The sequence below is a fragment of the Hermetia illucens genome, chromosome 1, assembly GCF_905115235.1.
Source record: "Hermetia illucens chromosome 1, iHerIll2.2.curated.20191125, whole genome shotgun sequence".
NCBI classification, from domain to species: domain Eukaryota; kingdom Metazoa; phylum Arthropoda; class Insecta; order Diptera; family Stratiomyidae; genus Hermetia; species Hermetia illucens.
The window spans coordinates 207,008,385-207,025,341 of NC_051849.1; the positions used below are offsets into that span (position 1 = coordinate 207,008,385).

Consider the following 16,957-nt stretch of genomic DNA (forward strand, 5'->3'; position numbering starts at 1 on the left):
ACCGACAGCCAAGCGGCCATCAAGACCGTGTACTCAACGACGACATCTTCCGGACTGGTGGAGTAGTGCAGAGATACGCTGAAGGTCACTCTACTCTGGGTTCCTGGGCATAGGAACATAGAGGGGAATGAGCGGGCTGACGGATTAGCCAGGTTCTGCTCTGCTCTTGGCAATCCTTCGGTGAATACAGTCGGTGTTTCGTTGGCCGCTGTCGGGGGCAAAGTCTACTCGTACAACCTCCTAGCAGCCGCGGGCCTAAGATGGCAAAGGCTTACGAGCTGTACCAAGTCAAGGAAAATTTAGTCCGCTTATAAAATAGCCCGATCACGAGAGCTTCTGTGCCAGACGCGTGCAAACGCATTCAAGATTACGGCGGTCTGCACGGGGCACTGGCTCATACGCGACCATGCTGCTAGGCTCGGCATACCCTAAAATTCGCATTGCCAAAGCTGCGGAAATGAAGGGAAACCCTCATGTACTTTCTCTGCTATTGCCAGCTCTAGCTAGAGTCAGGCTACGGACACGAGGTAAACCATTCTTTGGGGACCTCAGAGAGATTTCAAGCTGCAGGGCGGTAGAGCTGGTTTCTTCCGTGAATGCGACGGGCTGGCTCTGAAGATCCGAGCCGGCTAGACCCTGCCTCCCTGCTCCCATAACAGCAGCCATGGTCTTAGGAGTTTGTGGCATCAAAACGGCGCACCACAGCGCTGATTGGACTCCTCGGAGCGGCAACTGATACCTACCTACCTACCCCACACTAAGCTGTTCATCAACTGGTGCTCAAAGTATGGTACAGCGAATCAATGCGACTGGCAACAAGGCATTATCTGTCTCATACATAAAAAGGGGGATATCACGCAGTGCAGCAATTATAGAGGTATCGCGTTGCTGAGTACCATCTATAAGATATTCTCCTTTATCTTGTAGGTCGGATAGCCCCATATGCCCAGAACATCATTGACCCATACCAAAGAGGCTTCACTTCAGCCAAATCAGCAACAGATCAGATTTTCTCTCTGCGGCAAACGATGGAAAAACTGTTGGAATATTGGGCTGCACATTAATGAAGGCAATATGAAGTACATGGTGACAACGTCAACGCCAAAACCAAAAGAACGAACAACATCGAAACGCACTGGTGAAACGAAAACAATGAAGATAGGAGACTACAACTTTGAGACCGTTGAAAATTTCTAGTATCTAGGATCGAAAATATATTTCGAAGGACTCTCTCTCGAACATGGCTAAGAGTTTGCAATTGTTCTTGCTAAACAGACCATTATATTGCACTCTAATTAACCGAACTCCATTTGTAATCATTGAGGTTAAGCGTTTTAGGAATTTTTGTTTTTAGATGGGGTGTATTGGAGCATTTCATTTCAGTTTTCTTATCTTTTCAAGTTAATTATTAATCAGATTTACAACACAGGATACGGTATTACAAAATAGTGGGGCTTCCAGTTGCAATCAAACCCTTCAATGCTTCTATATAAACAAAAATTTTATTTTTCTACATTTTTTTTTACGAGTAAAAATTTATTTTAAAATACAATAATACAAACTATACAAAAAATGGCAATAAACAATCTTCAAAAATATATACCTCGCTGGATGGTATTCTCTAAAGGCAATGCAAATAGAAGAATTCCTAGAAATTAAAGTGTAATCAAGTAGGAGTTAGATAATGAAAGATACTTCTAGCGTAGAACTATATTTTGTTTAGTTTCAAAGTTAATTTATTTCAAAGTTAATCTTTTCTCATTGAATTTACGAAAGTTTGAAATTAAAATAGTTTTCGGCAAAGTATGGAAGCAATTTTCTAGAGAATAATATAAAATCGACAATAAGCGGAAGAAAGAAATTGTGCAATGGTTGATATGAATGGGAACTTAACAAATAATAAATTAAAAAATCGCAAAATAGCCTTTTATCATTCAAAAAAAAAAAAAAAACACAAAAAAATCTTTACGTGCTAAGAACTTACACCTAAAATTTGTAAATATCTTTCATTGGATTTCAATTATCTACAATGCAGCATTTCAGTGTTAGAGACTTTTACGCTTCGTTTCCTTGATTAATTTTTGGGTTATGGAATCTCAACTAATTTTCGTCTCTTTTTTTAATGATTTTAATATTAAAGGGAATATTATCCAATGCTTTGATTTTGTTAAATTTTTCGTTTGATTAGAATAATTTAAATTTTCATCAAAACGTTTCTTCTTCGATTGATTTCATTTTATTTTTTTTTGTGACATTTTTACAATAAATTGTTTTAATTTTTTTCTAAATTAATTTCTACTTAAAATTAGAAAAATAATACCTAGCAGGATTTTTTCTCGAATTTAGTTTGAAAACTAAATAAATCTAAATATAAATTCAATACATTAAATTACAATATGAGAATTTACATTTCGTTTTTCTCTTTCAAAATTTTCAGTTTTTTTTGATGATATTCGTACTTTTTTTTAAAAGTTGGTTTTATGTTTGAATGGGCGAGAAAAAAAATCAGTTTATGCTTTTATAATCTTATTAATTTGTATTCTAGGAAAATTCAAAATTTAAGGTGCACATCGGCAAACACAGCATGAGGGAAACAGAAACCAGTCCATGAAGATACCTTTGCAATCGTTGTCAGGGTCGTAGGCCAGTAGTCGATGCCATTTATATTTTTGTTCACAGCCACAATCGTTTCCGCAACGTGAGGTTTGTGACTTTCTGTAGAGAAGCAAAAAGTTTGAGTGGAATGAAAACATCTATTTAATTATAATATTTAAGTTAACTTGATTTAAAAATATTTTTAAATTTCCATTCATCGGGTACTACCTTTCAGTATTGTTGCGAGCGCTAACCACGAAATGTCAGCTGGGAAATTACTCGCAGCAATATGTCAGGTCTACTCTGAAGTAACGAGCCAGACTGCTCACGAAACGTTGGAAATAAAACAAATTATGTGTCCGAGAATTCGAAAATGAGAAAATACTAGTGAGAACCGTTTATGTTATGCAATAGAATTCACTATTCCAAGATAGTCGACGAGCCAACTGCTCGTTAAACTAGACGTCTTATCTATTTGATTCCTTACGTGCATATTTCCTGGTGAATAGCCTGTTCAAAGTGCTGCGTGTTGACAATAGCTCTAATTTTACCAGCAGAATTGGATGCCCAGTATGGGGTTACAATTTCAATTTTTGATTCACATGCATCCGTTCTGCAAACAAAAAGTTTATTTTATAAATTTGTAAAACGCAAGATATTTCAAGGGGAGACGAGAAAGTCCAACCTACCTTCCTGTGCTGCTTTCATTAGCATTTGCATTTGGACCACTAGTTCCGCCTACTCCTGGTCGACTTAAAGGTTTCGGAAGTCTTGGGCCGTTAGCATTGGGACGAAAACTGTTACTTTGTCGTTTTTTACGATCACGCAATTTCGCAAAATACGATTCACCAGGCTCTAGATCGTCTGGTATGAATTCCATTCCGTCGGCAAAGATAGGTTCGTCCGTATTTCGCTTCCGTTTTTGCTTCATTTCTGCTGGTGAGTCGATCATCTCGAAGTCCCCATACATCCGTCGCATTAGCGCTTTGTTATCGTCAATGAATTTTTCGATTTTTTCACTGGAAAAAAGTAGGAATTTATAATGGTTAGATTTCTGGGTTTTTGTTAAATAGTAGATCTATTTTATTATTAAATTTAAACGTAAAAGAATAGGATAGGGGAGCAATACGGTAATCTGAAAAGTTTGCCTTTATTTCAAGAACGTTATCAAAATTTATTTGATTAGCATATCTGTAGTTTTGACAGTGTAATGGTCGAGTTCGCTGAGCATCAGCCTCCCGATCTCTTCTCTCATCTGATCCTCCCAGAAAATTCTGGGGCTCATCAGAATCATCTGAGAAACTGTTCACCTTACCTTGTCGTGGTGAGGAAGCTCAGAAAGGAGGGTTCTCCGTCAAACGAGAGGTGGTACTTGAAGCTGAGCGGTAATCAAAACTCCAAGCCAAGGTCTCACTACCGTGCCGAGGGCTGAATGGTCACAGGGGTTAAGATTTGGCCGTGAACGGTGAACTCTGGGTACCAGGCGAAACCCAGTTTCAACTGGTCTTGTCTCGGCAAAAAGGGGCTCTGTCGAGTTTCACTTATCTTCCCCGGTAAGATGAAGGCCATGGCAGCCAATTATGAAGAAATTAAAATCTTGAAATACAAAAGAAAACGATCCAACACTGAGCTCTTCGTTGGAGAACCTGAGTCTAGACTCAGATTCTTCACTTATTAAAGTGGGAATCAATCCCCTTGAGACTCAGTCCTTGGCGGAAGAGCCGAAGCACTCCTCTTCTGTCAGCACTCCTGACCTCGGGTTACAATCGGCACCACTTGCTGATGTTAAAATCTTACTTATGAGTAAGCATCTGTCTTCGGGGTGCAAGCAGTCTCCGGGCAAAAGGCCTTTGGAGAAAACAAACTGCCTCCAGGCAAAACCCAACCACCGGGTTGTGCCAATCTTGAGGAGAATGGATCGTCTGTGGCATCTGCGGCTAAGGGCAAACCAAAGCGGAAGCGGTCTTCTGACGACATCCCAGCTTTTTGGCTCAAATGACTGCAAAAAAGCTCGGTCAGCGATGGCCAAGTCTTCGTTTACAGTCAAGGCTATTGAAGTCGATGGTCTTGTATGACGATACCAATCCATTTCTTACAATACAGAGTAGTGTTTGGGGACAAACGGAATACCGGCTTTACTACGGGCTTGGAACTGTCATATTGCAAGTGTCGGCTCCTAAAACCATAGAAAGGGACGTGTAGCCCAAGGCATCTTCACTTGAATCATAGATGAGGTGTCATATCTCTCAAACAAATTTGTAGCCACCACCATAGATGCTGGGGAAGTTCTAACATTAACGCGAGAGAATTGAGACTACTGGAGTATTAGGGAGGAACTGAATTGCAGATCTTCAATTTAGGTAATGAACTCACTTTCTTCAGCGTGCTTAGACAAGAGGTCATCGACATCACGGTGTTATCTGCTCACATTGTGGCTCTTGTCGGAGAGTGGAGAGTATTAAACGATATCACGCTCTCGGAACACAGACGCATTGATTTCGTATTGGACATGGATCCACCTTCACCTACTCCATTTCGGAATCCACGTAAGATAGATTGGGTGACGTACAAAACAGGATTGAGCGCCCGAACTAAGATCTCTGGCAGAGGCATCAAATCCATTGCAGAATTTTAGAAAACAACCCAGATGATCACAACTAGTTTGAAAGAAGCTTTCGAAGAGAGCTGATAACTCATGATGCCAAACAAGGATAAAAAGCCATGGTGGAACTCCGATTTGGCGAAACCGAGGAGAACAACAAGGATGCTCCCCAACGGAGCTCTAAAGTCTGATTCAGCCGTTGGCTAGATTTAGTATAAAACTCTAAAGAAGAGCATAAGGTCGGCCAAACGATCATCATGGAGACCTTTTGCGAAGAGACTAACTCTCTGGAGGCAACCTCAAAACTAAAGCGGATCCTTGTCTAACAGTTGGGTTAGCTACGTTTACAGGGAGGTATACTGGGAGCGATAAAGAAGCGGCAAACCTTTTGTCTCATCTCATCTCGAGGCCGACAGATACATAAAGTCCTTAGCCGTAAGATTGGACTCTGACAATTCAAAGTGGTTTTACAGGAGTGAAATGGGCATTTAACTCCTTCCATAGATATAAGTCTGCAGGTCCAGATGGCATTATTCCTGCTCTAGTAATAGAGGGAATGGATGCCTTGGGCCATACGGAATACATACCGGACTTGCCTAGCACACGCTTATATTCTAATCAGCTGGCGTGATGTGAAGGTAATATTTTTTCCCAAACTAGGGAAACCCACTTACACCGACGCAAAAAGCGTCCGACCGAGCGGTCTAACTTCCTTTCTGCTAAAAGGACTGGAAAGACTAGTAGATCGGCTCAGAAGGGATACATATATCCCTAGGTGGCCACTTCACAGTTGGTACCCCCGCGATGGACTCACTCTGAACTCTAGGTGGACTGGATTAGTTACGTTCACTAGGAACGGTAGGTGGGGCAGCTACACGCTATTGGCATCCGACCATCTACTATCAAGATTACTCTGAAGGGGGAAGTGGCAAAGATTCACGCAGCCAACGGAGAAGTTTGAACTTCTGTTGGCAGGCGAAGATCCACCGCTAGAGCGGCATTTTTGCTGCTCCTTAAGAAATGGAACATGAGAACCCTAGTAGGGCTTTTAAGGGGACACTGCTCCTTAAAATACCCCGTGGAAAAAATCGGAGTGATAGTTTAGGCCATATGCAGCTAATGTGAGGAGGCCAATGCCCTGTCTTTTCAGACTTCAGACAAAGATACTTTGGTAAGGTTGTTTCCAACGAAGAGTCTGAATGTTCTCAAATTCGCGAAAGCCTGCGAACGCCGTAGCCGATCTCCAGGGATAGTCCAATGGGCCTAACAAAGGTCTGAGTGCTGGGACTGTCGAGGGATATCCTAAAATAAGGGAAACTCATAAGGTATCGGACGCTTATTTTATACCTTTTTAAACTTCTGATATCTTGCGGTACATAGGAGTTCTCATCCAAGCCCTTTCTGGGGGAACGGAATGGTTCTTATTTGAAAGTTATATTTGGAATATCACGTATCGGAAAGGTCCAGACGGTGTTGAAAGGTGTAGTGAGATCAATTGAAGTCATTTTCATCACAGATTGGAGGAGGAGTCGACAAAGTCGTTTGCATCATTTCGGCGCTGGCCTCCAAATAGATTCTTGCTTCGCACCTGCAAAGATCGATGGAGCTTGAACTGTCGCTCGTCCCTTACTTCCTATCTAATTTAGTCGGCAGAGCATGAGGTTTTTAATTTGCTGCAGTGTTGCTTATATGTTAAAAACCCTTTTCTTACGACCGTGGGAGGGTAGAGTCCGAATTTGTTGTAGATGTATTCAAGAAAGTCATCGCCCATGCCATCAAATATTTCCGAAGACAAAGACAAAGGATAACCTAGACCAAGATCTTCTAGGGTGGACTGGGACGAGCAGAAAAGCGCCATGTCAGAGGAGGAGGGTGATACTCCGACGGTGGGGAAGAGCTCCAAACAAAAACGAAGTCAATGGCCAGCACAAAGATAGCCCAGATAAAACTCCACCATTCGAAGGCTGCATTTTCAGGGCAAGTTCCAAAGAGAACATTAGAATAGTGGACACTCATGAGCCCTGTGCGCTCTGCAAGGAATCAGGGTGTAGGTAATTCGGGACTTTTCTTGCAAAAAACTAATAGCTTGCATCATTCTTAAACGTAATGTAAAATATATATGTCTTTCAGAGTTCCTGATTAGGAACCTAGTGGTTTTCCAAGTGTCACTGCTGTTGCCGTGGTCATTGATCCAAGGAAAATGTACTTGGAGCCAGTGGGTAAACACACTATCATATTCCAGGCAGAAATGTACTCAATAGACAGATGTGCCGCCTTTAATCCCCAAAGAAATTACAGGGTCCAGAACATTGCTATTCTGATACGATCAAGGCACTTGAGAGATGCCTTGAGAGACTGAATACGCTCGGCTTGCACAACAAGGTCTGCATATTCTGCGTTCCAGCCCATGTTGGGTTGGAGGACAAACGGTGGAATCGAGAATGGGTTCATGGTTATGACATCAAAAATTGACGGCTCAGGGGGCTCTTCGGGGCCAGTTTACCAGGAATGGAGCAGTCCGGGGGGTTTATTGGGGGATACAAACCCAAGCGCATAAAGGATTGTAAAAAGCTCACCAAGAAGAACCTCCGAATTACAGTGTAAATTCTCACTGGTCACTGTCGACTAAATTATCACTTAGGGAAGTTAGGGATATCTACGGACACTTCTGGGCGGAGTGTGTCGGAACCTACACGTTCTGGGCAAGTGTCCGCCACTTGTGCAAAGTAGGTCAAAGCACCTGGGAGAATACTTGATACCAGAAGTAAAGTTCAAAGACTTGCAAGTAGGGAATATACTAAGATTCCCAAAGGGTTATATTCTCGCTTGACACACTATAGTTAATAGGTACAAAGCTGAGGCTTTGTACTGATGAAGGGGTAAGTTCAATATATTTACATTGCTAACTAAAATTTGTAGTTTGGAGGAAGCTACCTTTGTCCACTGCCTTGTCTCTTTTTAGCAGGTACAATCTAAACTGCGAAAGGGTTCTTTAACCAAGTTCTTTAGGGTCACAGTGCGACTTCAGAATAATAATAATAATGGCATGAATTTTATGGATGTTACCGAAATGGAAGTTCGACGAGCCATAAATAGTTCGAAGAACTGACGCGGCCCAGGTCTGGATCGGGTGCAGAATTTCTGGTATAAGAAATTTACCAGCATACAGGGCCGGTTGGCACACAGTATAAGTCAGGTCATGAGTCAGCCGGAAGAATCTCTACCCTTCTTCACTGCGGAGATTACCTACCTTACACCTAAGAAGGACATGATGCAGGACCCCGCAGACAGAAGACCGATTACTTGCTTACCAATCCTCTAGAAATTCATAACGTCCATTATTAGCGGATTCAAGACCAACAACTTTCTTTCCGATGAGCAGAAGAGCTGCCGAATCGGGTTAAGGGGTTGCATCATAAACTCGGTAGTTATAGGACAAGGAACAAGAGGTCAAAGAAACCTCTTTAGTTGCTATGTCAATTGCTGAGGCATTCGACAACGTACCGCATATCTGGCTAATCGACGTCCTTTGTCCGCATCGCATTGATTTGAAACTAATAAAATTCTTGGCGATAGTCATGGAAGGGTGGCATACCACTTTATCAGTGCGTTCATCTGAGCGCGCCAATACCTTAGAGCCCATCCGTATACGGAGGGGCATTTTCTAGGGGGCTTCTTTGAGTTCCTTTGGTTTTGCATGGCTACTGAATGATCCTAGGGAGCATGGTTTTGCAATAAAATATGGCCTAAACGCTGGTGCGAGCTGACACACTTGATGCACTTAGATGACCTTATGTTGGTAGTAACGACCACCTTAGAAGTCTGTTGTGAATAATGGACATTTTTATCGGTGATATTCGGATGGAAGTTGGATTAGACAAGGGGTCATTATGTGCCGAATGCCTGGCATGGCATTGGTGCCCATCTCAGCTATGACCGGGATAGACTTCTACAAGTATCTAGGAATTCTGCAATGAACCCATGCTTGAGTTGGTGATCTGAAAGATGCTTTGTTGTCGGAATTCCTGCGACGTGTAAAGCCGGTACTGAAAATGGATATCTCGGGGAAGAATAAAATAAGCGCATTGAATGCATTGGCTTATGAATTCGGAATATTGTGGAGGAAAACCTCTCTGGAAAAGGTCCAGCGGGTACTATGTCCAAATTCCGAATACATCATTTAAACTCTGCCGTTGCGCGGATGAACCTGCCTTGTGACATCGGAAGCAGGGGCGTGGTTGATCTGGCGACAAATAATTACTGCCGAGTCGAATAACTGCGGACTTAGTTTTACAGCAAAGAGCAGGAGAGTCTCTTACATGCGGCTGTTTGTAAGGCAGACTGTGGACTGACTCCACTTAACTTGAAGGTTCGATCTTTCAATCCGCTGAGTGGGGTGAAGACACACCAAGAGCGGATCGACGAATGGAGGTCGAAGGCAAATGCATGATAAACACGTGAATCGACTTGACGATTTGCATTTGTCGGCTGTGTGCTGGGGAGCTCTTTGCTGAGACGGAGGGGTTCATGTGTGCTATCCAGAACGGCCTGGTCACCACCCGAGCTGATAAAAAGCTCATCATGAAAGAGGGGGTGGTGAACTACCAGTGCAGAATGTGTGGTTCCACGTTAGAGGCGTTGGTCCATCTCCTTTCTGACTGTACTGTTATAGCACCGGTGCAATACACGAACAGGAATAATGCTGGATAATGCTCTGAATCTTGGATATAAGCATGGGTTGATCACGGAAATATGTCCGGTTTACCGATATGAGTCGCAAGCAGTACTTAATAGTTCTCCTTACAGCATGTTATGGGCAAGTTCTAACTGACCGCCATATTTCACACAACACGTACTGTCAGTGGATAAGACGGGTCGTTCCGCGTATATTATTGGTGTTGCAATCCCCAATAATAGCAACATTGAACGAAAATACATGGAGAAGAAGGTGAACGATGAGCCAGTGGCTCACGAAATCAAAGAAATTTGGCGTCTTGAGCGGGTGGTTGTAGTTCCCATAATATTGTCAGCTACAGGTATTGTATCAAAATCCTTCACGGCTTCCCTTGATGTCCTGGGTCTCTATCACAGTCTGGTTCAAACCATGCAGCGGTATACCATTCTGCATTCGTGCTCGATGTTGCGGGAAGTTCTCGACGGATTCTCCCATTGACATATCACCGGTCACCACCACCAGCGCCGCTTTATCTTTTCAGTAGGTAGGATCGTTCTAGCCTAAATGCTTGGCACTTCGTGCTAGCATTAGAATTACACCGAGTGTAGTTTGCGATGTTGGTGATATAACATCACATGTACCGTTAGAGCAATGAGAAGTGATATCACTTTCCAAAATCTTTTTTTTTTCCAAAAGTGATGTGGTCAAAGGGTAGTATAGGTCCCAGGGCGAAACGTGGATTGGTACCCACGATGGAGCATAAAACCTGGGAAATGCCTGCTGAACCAACACCAACAGCTCTACTACCAAACCCTATCTCCACCTCCACGTGGTGACCGCTGGAAGCTCTTTCATAACGAAAAGCTGCAGACGGAGAAGGATGAAGGCGAGTCTCCCGCGCCTAAAAACGGGACAAATTGTACCAACTGGTCCTTCAGGAAAATCGATGCTACGAAGCCACGAAAGGAACCTTTGACAGGATGGGTCTTTATGACGACGAACTCGGCAACGACAACGGATTAACGATTTGCCCATTTTCTCATGGAACGTGCGCTCCCTGTACAGAGATGAAGCTGATGAGCAGCTAACTGATACCCTGTCCCAATATAGGGCTGATATAACAGCGTTACAAGAGATGCGTTGGACAGGGACCGGTTTCCTGGAGAAGAGCCACTACACCATATATTATAGCGGTCATCCAGTAAACCATGTGCTCGGAGTAGGTTTCTTAGTCAGTGAAAAAATGAAACCTGCTGTTATCGGCTTTGAAAACATAAGCGAACGGCTATGCAGTCTGCGCTTGCGAGGCAAGTTTAGAAATATAAGCCTCATAAACGTTCACGCCCCTACAGAGGAGACTACTACGAGGCAGTAGAAAGAACCCTCGAAGCCTGTCCCAGATATGATATCAAAATCATACTTGGGGATTTTAACAGCCAAGTAGGGAAGGAGCCCGTATTCAGGCGATACGTTGGCTCCCATAGCTTACACGAAAAAACAAATGATAACGGACTGCGGACTATTCAATAGCAGGGTCACACGAAATGGTTGTTGGAAGTACCTGGTTTGCGCGGAAAGCGGTCCACAAACATACGTGGGCCTCTCCAGACGGGACCACTTTCAACCAAATTGACCACGTGTTGATCAAACGCCGCCACCTCTCAGCCTTGATGAATGTCAGAACATATAGGGGGGCCAATATAGACCCGGATCACTATCTCGTTGGCATGGTGCTCCGAGCTCGAATAACAATACCACCTAGAATCCCCTCTGACAATCAGGTGAGAGTGAACACTGAAGCCATCCACAACACAACCCTCCGCGACACCTATAAGAGGGAAATGGATGCCGCAATAACCGCAGTCAATAGAGGACCTGGAGATGAAGCATCAACTAATGATCTTCACAACCACCTGAAGAACGTTATCATGGATACGGCCACAAATATACTTGGCCCCAGCCGCAAAAGGAGTCGGAACGGCTGGTTTGACGATGAATGTAAGCTAGCAACGGAACGGAAGAATGCCGCATACCGAGTAATGTTGCATTCTCAAAGAACGCGGGCACGCGCAGAGACTTATCACGAACTCCGTCGAGCGGAGAAGCGACTTCACAAACGGAAAAAGGAAACCTGGGAGAACCAACAAGTCTGTGAACTAGAAAAGTACAGGGAGCAACCGCACCAGGCGCGGAAGTTTTACCAACAAGTCAGCAGGATGAAGCCTTATACACCTCGATGCTCATCCTGCCGAGACAAAGAGGGAAATCTGATTTCCGACAGAATGGGCATATTAGAGCGATGGGTTGAGTACTTTGATGAGCTACTGAACAACCAGAACATCGGCGAGTTGGAGGTCCCGCCAACTGAAGACGACGGACAAATACTGCCACCACCAAGTTTAGGAGAAACAGTCCGTGCAATTCATCGGCTAAAAAATCATAAGTCGCCTGGGACCGATGGAATTACAGCTGAATTTTTTAAATATGGAGGCGACCAGTTACACCAAGTTGTTCATCAACTTGTGCTCAAGGTATGGGACAGGGAATCAATGCTTGACGATTGGCAACGAGGCATTATCTGTCTCATACATAAAAAGGGAGATATCACACAGTGCAGCAATTATAGAGGTATCATGTTGCCGAGCACCATCTATAAGATATTCTCCGCTATCTTGCTAGGCCGGATAGTCCCATACGCCCAGAGCACCATTGGCCCATACCAAAGAGGCTTCATTCCAGGCCAATCAGCAACAGATCAGATTTTGCCTCTGCGGTAAGCGATGGAAAAACTGTTGGAATATGGACAACAGTTGCACCATCTATTCATTGACTTTAAAGCCGCCTATAATAGCATAGCCAGGGTAAAACTGTACACGGCCATGAGAGAATTCGGTATTCCGACGAAACTAATAAGACTGACTAGGCTGACCCTGACCAATGTTCGAGGCCAGATAAAAGCAGCAGGATCACTTTCAAGACCATTCGACATCAACAACGGTCTACTACAAGGGGATGCCCTATCATGCTTCCTCTTTAACCTGGCCCTCGAGAAAGTGAGGTAAATGCAAGAGTTACGATCCTCTTTAAGTTCACCCAACTACTGGCCTATGCTGACGATATCGGCATCATGGGAAGAACCACCCGAGACGTACAAACTGCTTTCATCCAGATCGAGCAGGCGGCGCGAGATCTTGGGCTGCACATCAATGAAGGCAAGACAAAATATATGGTGGCAACGTCAGCACCGAAGACGAATCAACCAACAACATCAAACCGCGCTGGTCAAACGGGAAGAATAAGGATAGGAGAATACAACTTTGAGACCGTTGACAATTTCTCCTATCTAGGGTCGAAAATCACAACCGATAACAGCTACGATGATGAAATCCGCACACGGTTATTGTCAGCCAACAGAGCCTATTTCAGCTTACAAAGACTGTTTCGCTCGAAACGTCTCACCATAGGGTCAAAGCTCTTACTGTACAAGACTATGATCTTGCCAGTCCTCATGTATTCTTCGGAAACTTGGGTTCTTAGCAAGAAAAATTGCGAACACTTGGCCGCGTTGTTTGGCCCCTTACATGAGGATGGACGATTCCGTAGCCTACACAATGACGAAATCTATGAGCGATACCATGACCGTCCGGTTGTGGATAAAATCCGGCCCAATAGGTTACGGTGGGCGGGTCACTTAATCTGTATGGATGAGGGTGATCCCACCCGGAAAGTCTATAAGGGCAATATCTATGGTAGGAAAGGAAGACGAGGCAGACCCTGCCTAAGATGGAGCGATGGCGCAGCAGGACGCCAGACAGCTGTTAGGGATATCGAATTGGTGGACTTCGGCGCAAAACCGGGATGTCTGGAGTTCCTTATTAAAGCAGGCCTAGACCGGATACCGGTTGTTGCGCCGTTGATAATGAAGATAAAGTTGAGGTTGTGCTATGCTATTATTCTTTCTGTGTTGCAATATGGGATTAGAACATGTTAAGTAACCCCCTCCCCCCCCCCCCCCCCCCCCCCATCGTTACTCAGAAGCTGCAAGCCTTCATGAACGCGCCGTTTCATCGGAATATGCTGTCCCTTACAACCGAAAAAGTGGGTCGATGCATCGTAAGGCTGAATTGGCAGTGTATAGGTCACACATTAAGGGGGTGACAATTGCATTAAAATCCATTCTCCCAAGATGGCGAACATGTGTGTTGCCCCAAAGGGATTTGGCTCAAAATAGTGGAGAAGGATTACAGGGATTTCTAGAAATCGTAAAGGGAGCTGATGCACATTTCAGGTAACCACGATCTATGCGCCATCATGGTGTGGTTGACGCGCTATACTCAACCAAGGATTAAATGGTAATTGTATATCTCCTCTCTTGGTTGACTCCGGTCACTCAGGATGATCTTCTGTCCATCGTCCAATCCATTAAGTCTTAGCTTTTTCTTCCTTACAAAAAAGAATTCATTACTTACTTGGGCCTGCCTTGTATTTGATGCCAAGAATGTAGTAGGAATATCATTTTGGTGGTAGATATTAGAATTACACCGAGAGTAGTTTATCATGTTGGTGATGTAACATCACATGTAGAGTAATGAAAAGTGATATTTGTGATATCACTTTTTAAAATTATTTTGTTTTTTCAAAAAGTGATGTGATATCACATCACCTACTAAGGTAATGTTTTGTGTATCTTTCTCTTTCAACATACTATTGTAGATTATACTGTTGAAGGATAGATACAATAATTCAATAAGAGATTTTGTTACTTATCCAGTTAAGACCACAGATAAGGATATTGTGTATTAGGTCGTTTGTGGATTGCTTTTGCTGGTAGTGCTTCTTTTTCCAAATTAGATAGGTAGACACATAGCGGCCTGAAGTCTGTATTTTAAAGAGGGCTACCAAACATTGAAATCTATAAGAAATTGTTATTTAAAATTTCATCACGTGAATTGGCGACAAACGTGTTGAGAAAAGTTGTGTAAACAACTTGGGTAGGTTGCATGCTGACTAAATTCTAATAAATATTAGTAGAAGGTGGTATTTATCTCTGAAATTCTTGTTAGCTTCAAGGTCGCTAGAAAGAGTCTTTGAGTGGGTAAGCTCTAGACTCAGTTGGAATGAATCACAGAACCACTCTCCTGTTGTCTTCCACAGCCCACGCTAACGTACAAAACGTGCGTTCATGTTCGTATCTAAAGAACTTCTGACAAATAGACTGAGTTTCCTTCGAAGCTAATTTTTCCTATCTCCATCTGCATCTGATAATCTTAGCGGCCAGGCTACCAGTAATTAATGCTGAACCGCACGTGGTCCCATGGCAGCAATAAAATAAACTTTAAAAATATCTCTAAAAGGCACTTCAGAAACTTGATAAACTGGCAGAGATTATTCGATTTCCATAACTAATCAAAGATTGAAATGTCTGACAGTGGAATGGCGCAAGTTTACATACAACGAACAGATAACGTCCAAGACTCCTCTCGCATCTCTAAAATATTCCAAAATGTTTATGTTCGACATTTAAAAAACGAGGCCATTTCAGCTGGCTCGGCTGTAAGTAGTCCAAACATAAAAAGACCAAATAATATCAGAGAAAACTCAATAAAAAAAAATTACTTTAAAGTGTTGCGAAGTGAAGTGCCGAAATCTTCAAAACTATGCGAAAATACCTAACGTAAATATTGAGTTTTTCTTATCTTTTCCTTCGAAGTGGTCAAGATAGTTACAAATTTCGCATACATTATCACAGCCAATTTCGATAATTTTCATCGATACGGCACAGGGCCGAAGTTGAATGAACCAGGTCTGCCAGAGAAATCGTTCTTGCAGTTGACAGCACCCTGGCGCAAAATCTGAATGGCAATCGATCGCAAGGACGAATCACGCCACGCTGCACAACTTATCTATCTCAAAGGTTGGACAGCTTTTTCAGGTGTCTTGCAGAAAAAAAGAAAACTTTGAAGAAACATAAATAGCCATCTCGATGGCCCCATTTGAGAACCATCTTTCAAAAGCTACTACAAACGAGTGCCTGCTCAACCGGGGTCCGAGATCTGACGCCACTAAAAGATGCAAATTAGAGGAGCCCTCGCTTTTTTGTTATATTGTGTATCGATTAGTATATGACATAATATAGTTGTGGACTCAATAATTTATATATTTTATTTGAAAGAAATTACATAAAAAGTGAATAAATTATTTTAATTTAATAGGTTTCCCCCGGCTGAAGTGGCTTGTGAAAGCGATGGGGCAGAGTGACATCGGCCTCACTAGAATGTGTTTTAACAATTGCTTGGCGGAGATGGGATTGCAGTTTTTTTTTGTTGAGGGTATATGAAATATTTGTGAATGAAATTCGCTTCAATGAGTTTGCAAAGGATTGAGTTGCAGAAGTCATGGTTTCAAGGTGAGCTGACATTTGAATACGGTGAAAAAAAAACTTTTGCAATGTGGACTCTTTCGAAATTTACAACAAGAATTTCGCTATTGTGAAATATTTATTCAACGAATGGGTTATCAACTGTGGGAATTATTTGATATATGGGTCCTCTAGCGAAGTGGTATACCAGCGCATGGTTTGAAAGGGCCACTTTCCCTTAACAACACCAGAAGTACAAAGTATGCCAAGATCATACTCTACTCTAAGGACTCTAACTTTCTCTGTTTAAAGCTATTTAAGGAATTCAAATTTCAAATTGAGCACCAACTTTTAAGGTTTCCATGTGATCCAGTTCAGTTCTGACTTCCAAAGATAATGAACTCTGCCTGGCGGTGAAGGAAACGAAAATGCTGCGTTGGGTTAGTGACATAACACACTATAATCAGGACATCACATCTGTGATTAATAGGGAGGGAATTGCCAGAGTATGATCATGTAAACTGCACTGATGGGAGCTTCCTAACGAATATTGGCTTAAACATCAAAGTAAATGAAAACGACCCAAAAAACAAACGGAAAAGCAATGGCCTGATAAGATAGATGGTGATTTAAGAACCTCTCAACTCTACTCGGATCAAACCTGTGAGAAAAGTGACGAACTCGATTTAGACGAACCAACTGTGCTGCTGGACGGGACAAGGGATGA

General features: G+C 42.9%; 1 protein-coding gene across 5 annotated transcripts in view; it reads right to left on the reverse strand.

The window, feature by feature from the left end:
- Positions 1-1,488: 1,488 nt before the first annotated feature.
- Positions 1,489-16,957, reverse strand: part of LOC119646426 (protein spaetzle 3) — a 183,283-nt gene continuing 167,814 nt past the window's right edge. For all 5 annotated transcript variants that reach the window (XM_038046875.1, XM_038046873.1, XM_038046870.1 and 2 more), the window contains exons 5-7: positions 3,285-3,614; positions 3,083-3,208; positions 1,489-2,715 (exon numbers count right to left, since the gene is read on the reverse strand). In XM_038046875.1, the coding sequence (XP_037902803.1) occupies positions 2,559-2,715; positions 3,083-3,208; positions 3,285-3,614 (613 nt within the window). In that variant the 3' untranslated portion in view covers positions 1,489-2,558. The remainder of the gene's footprint in view (positions 2,716-3,082; positions 3,209-3,284; positions 3,615-16,957) is intronic.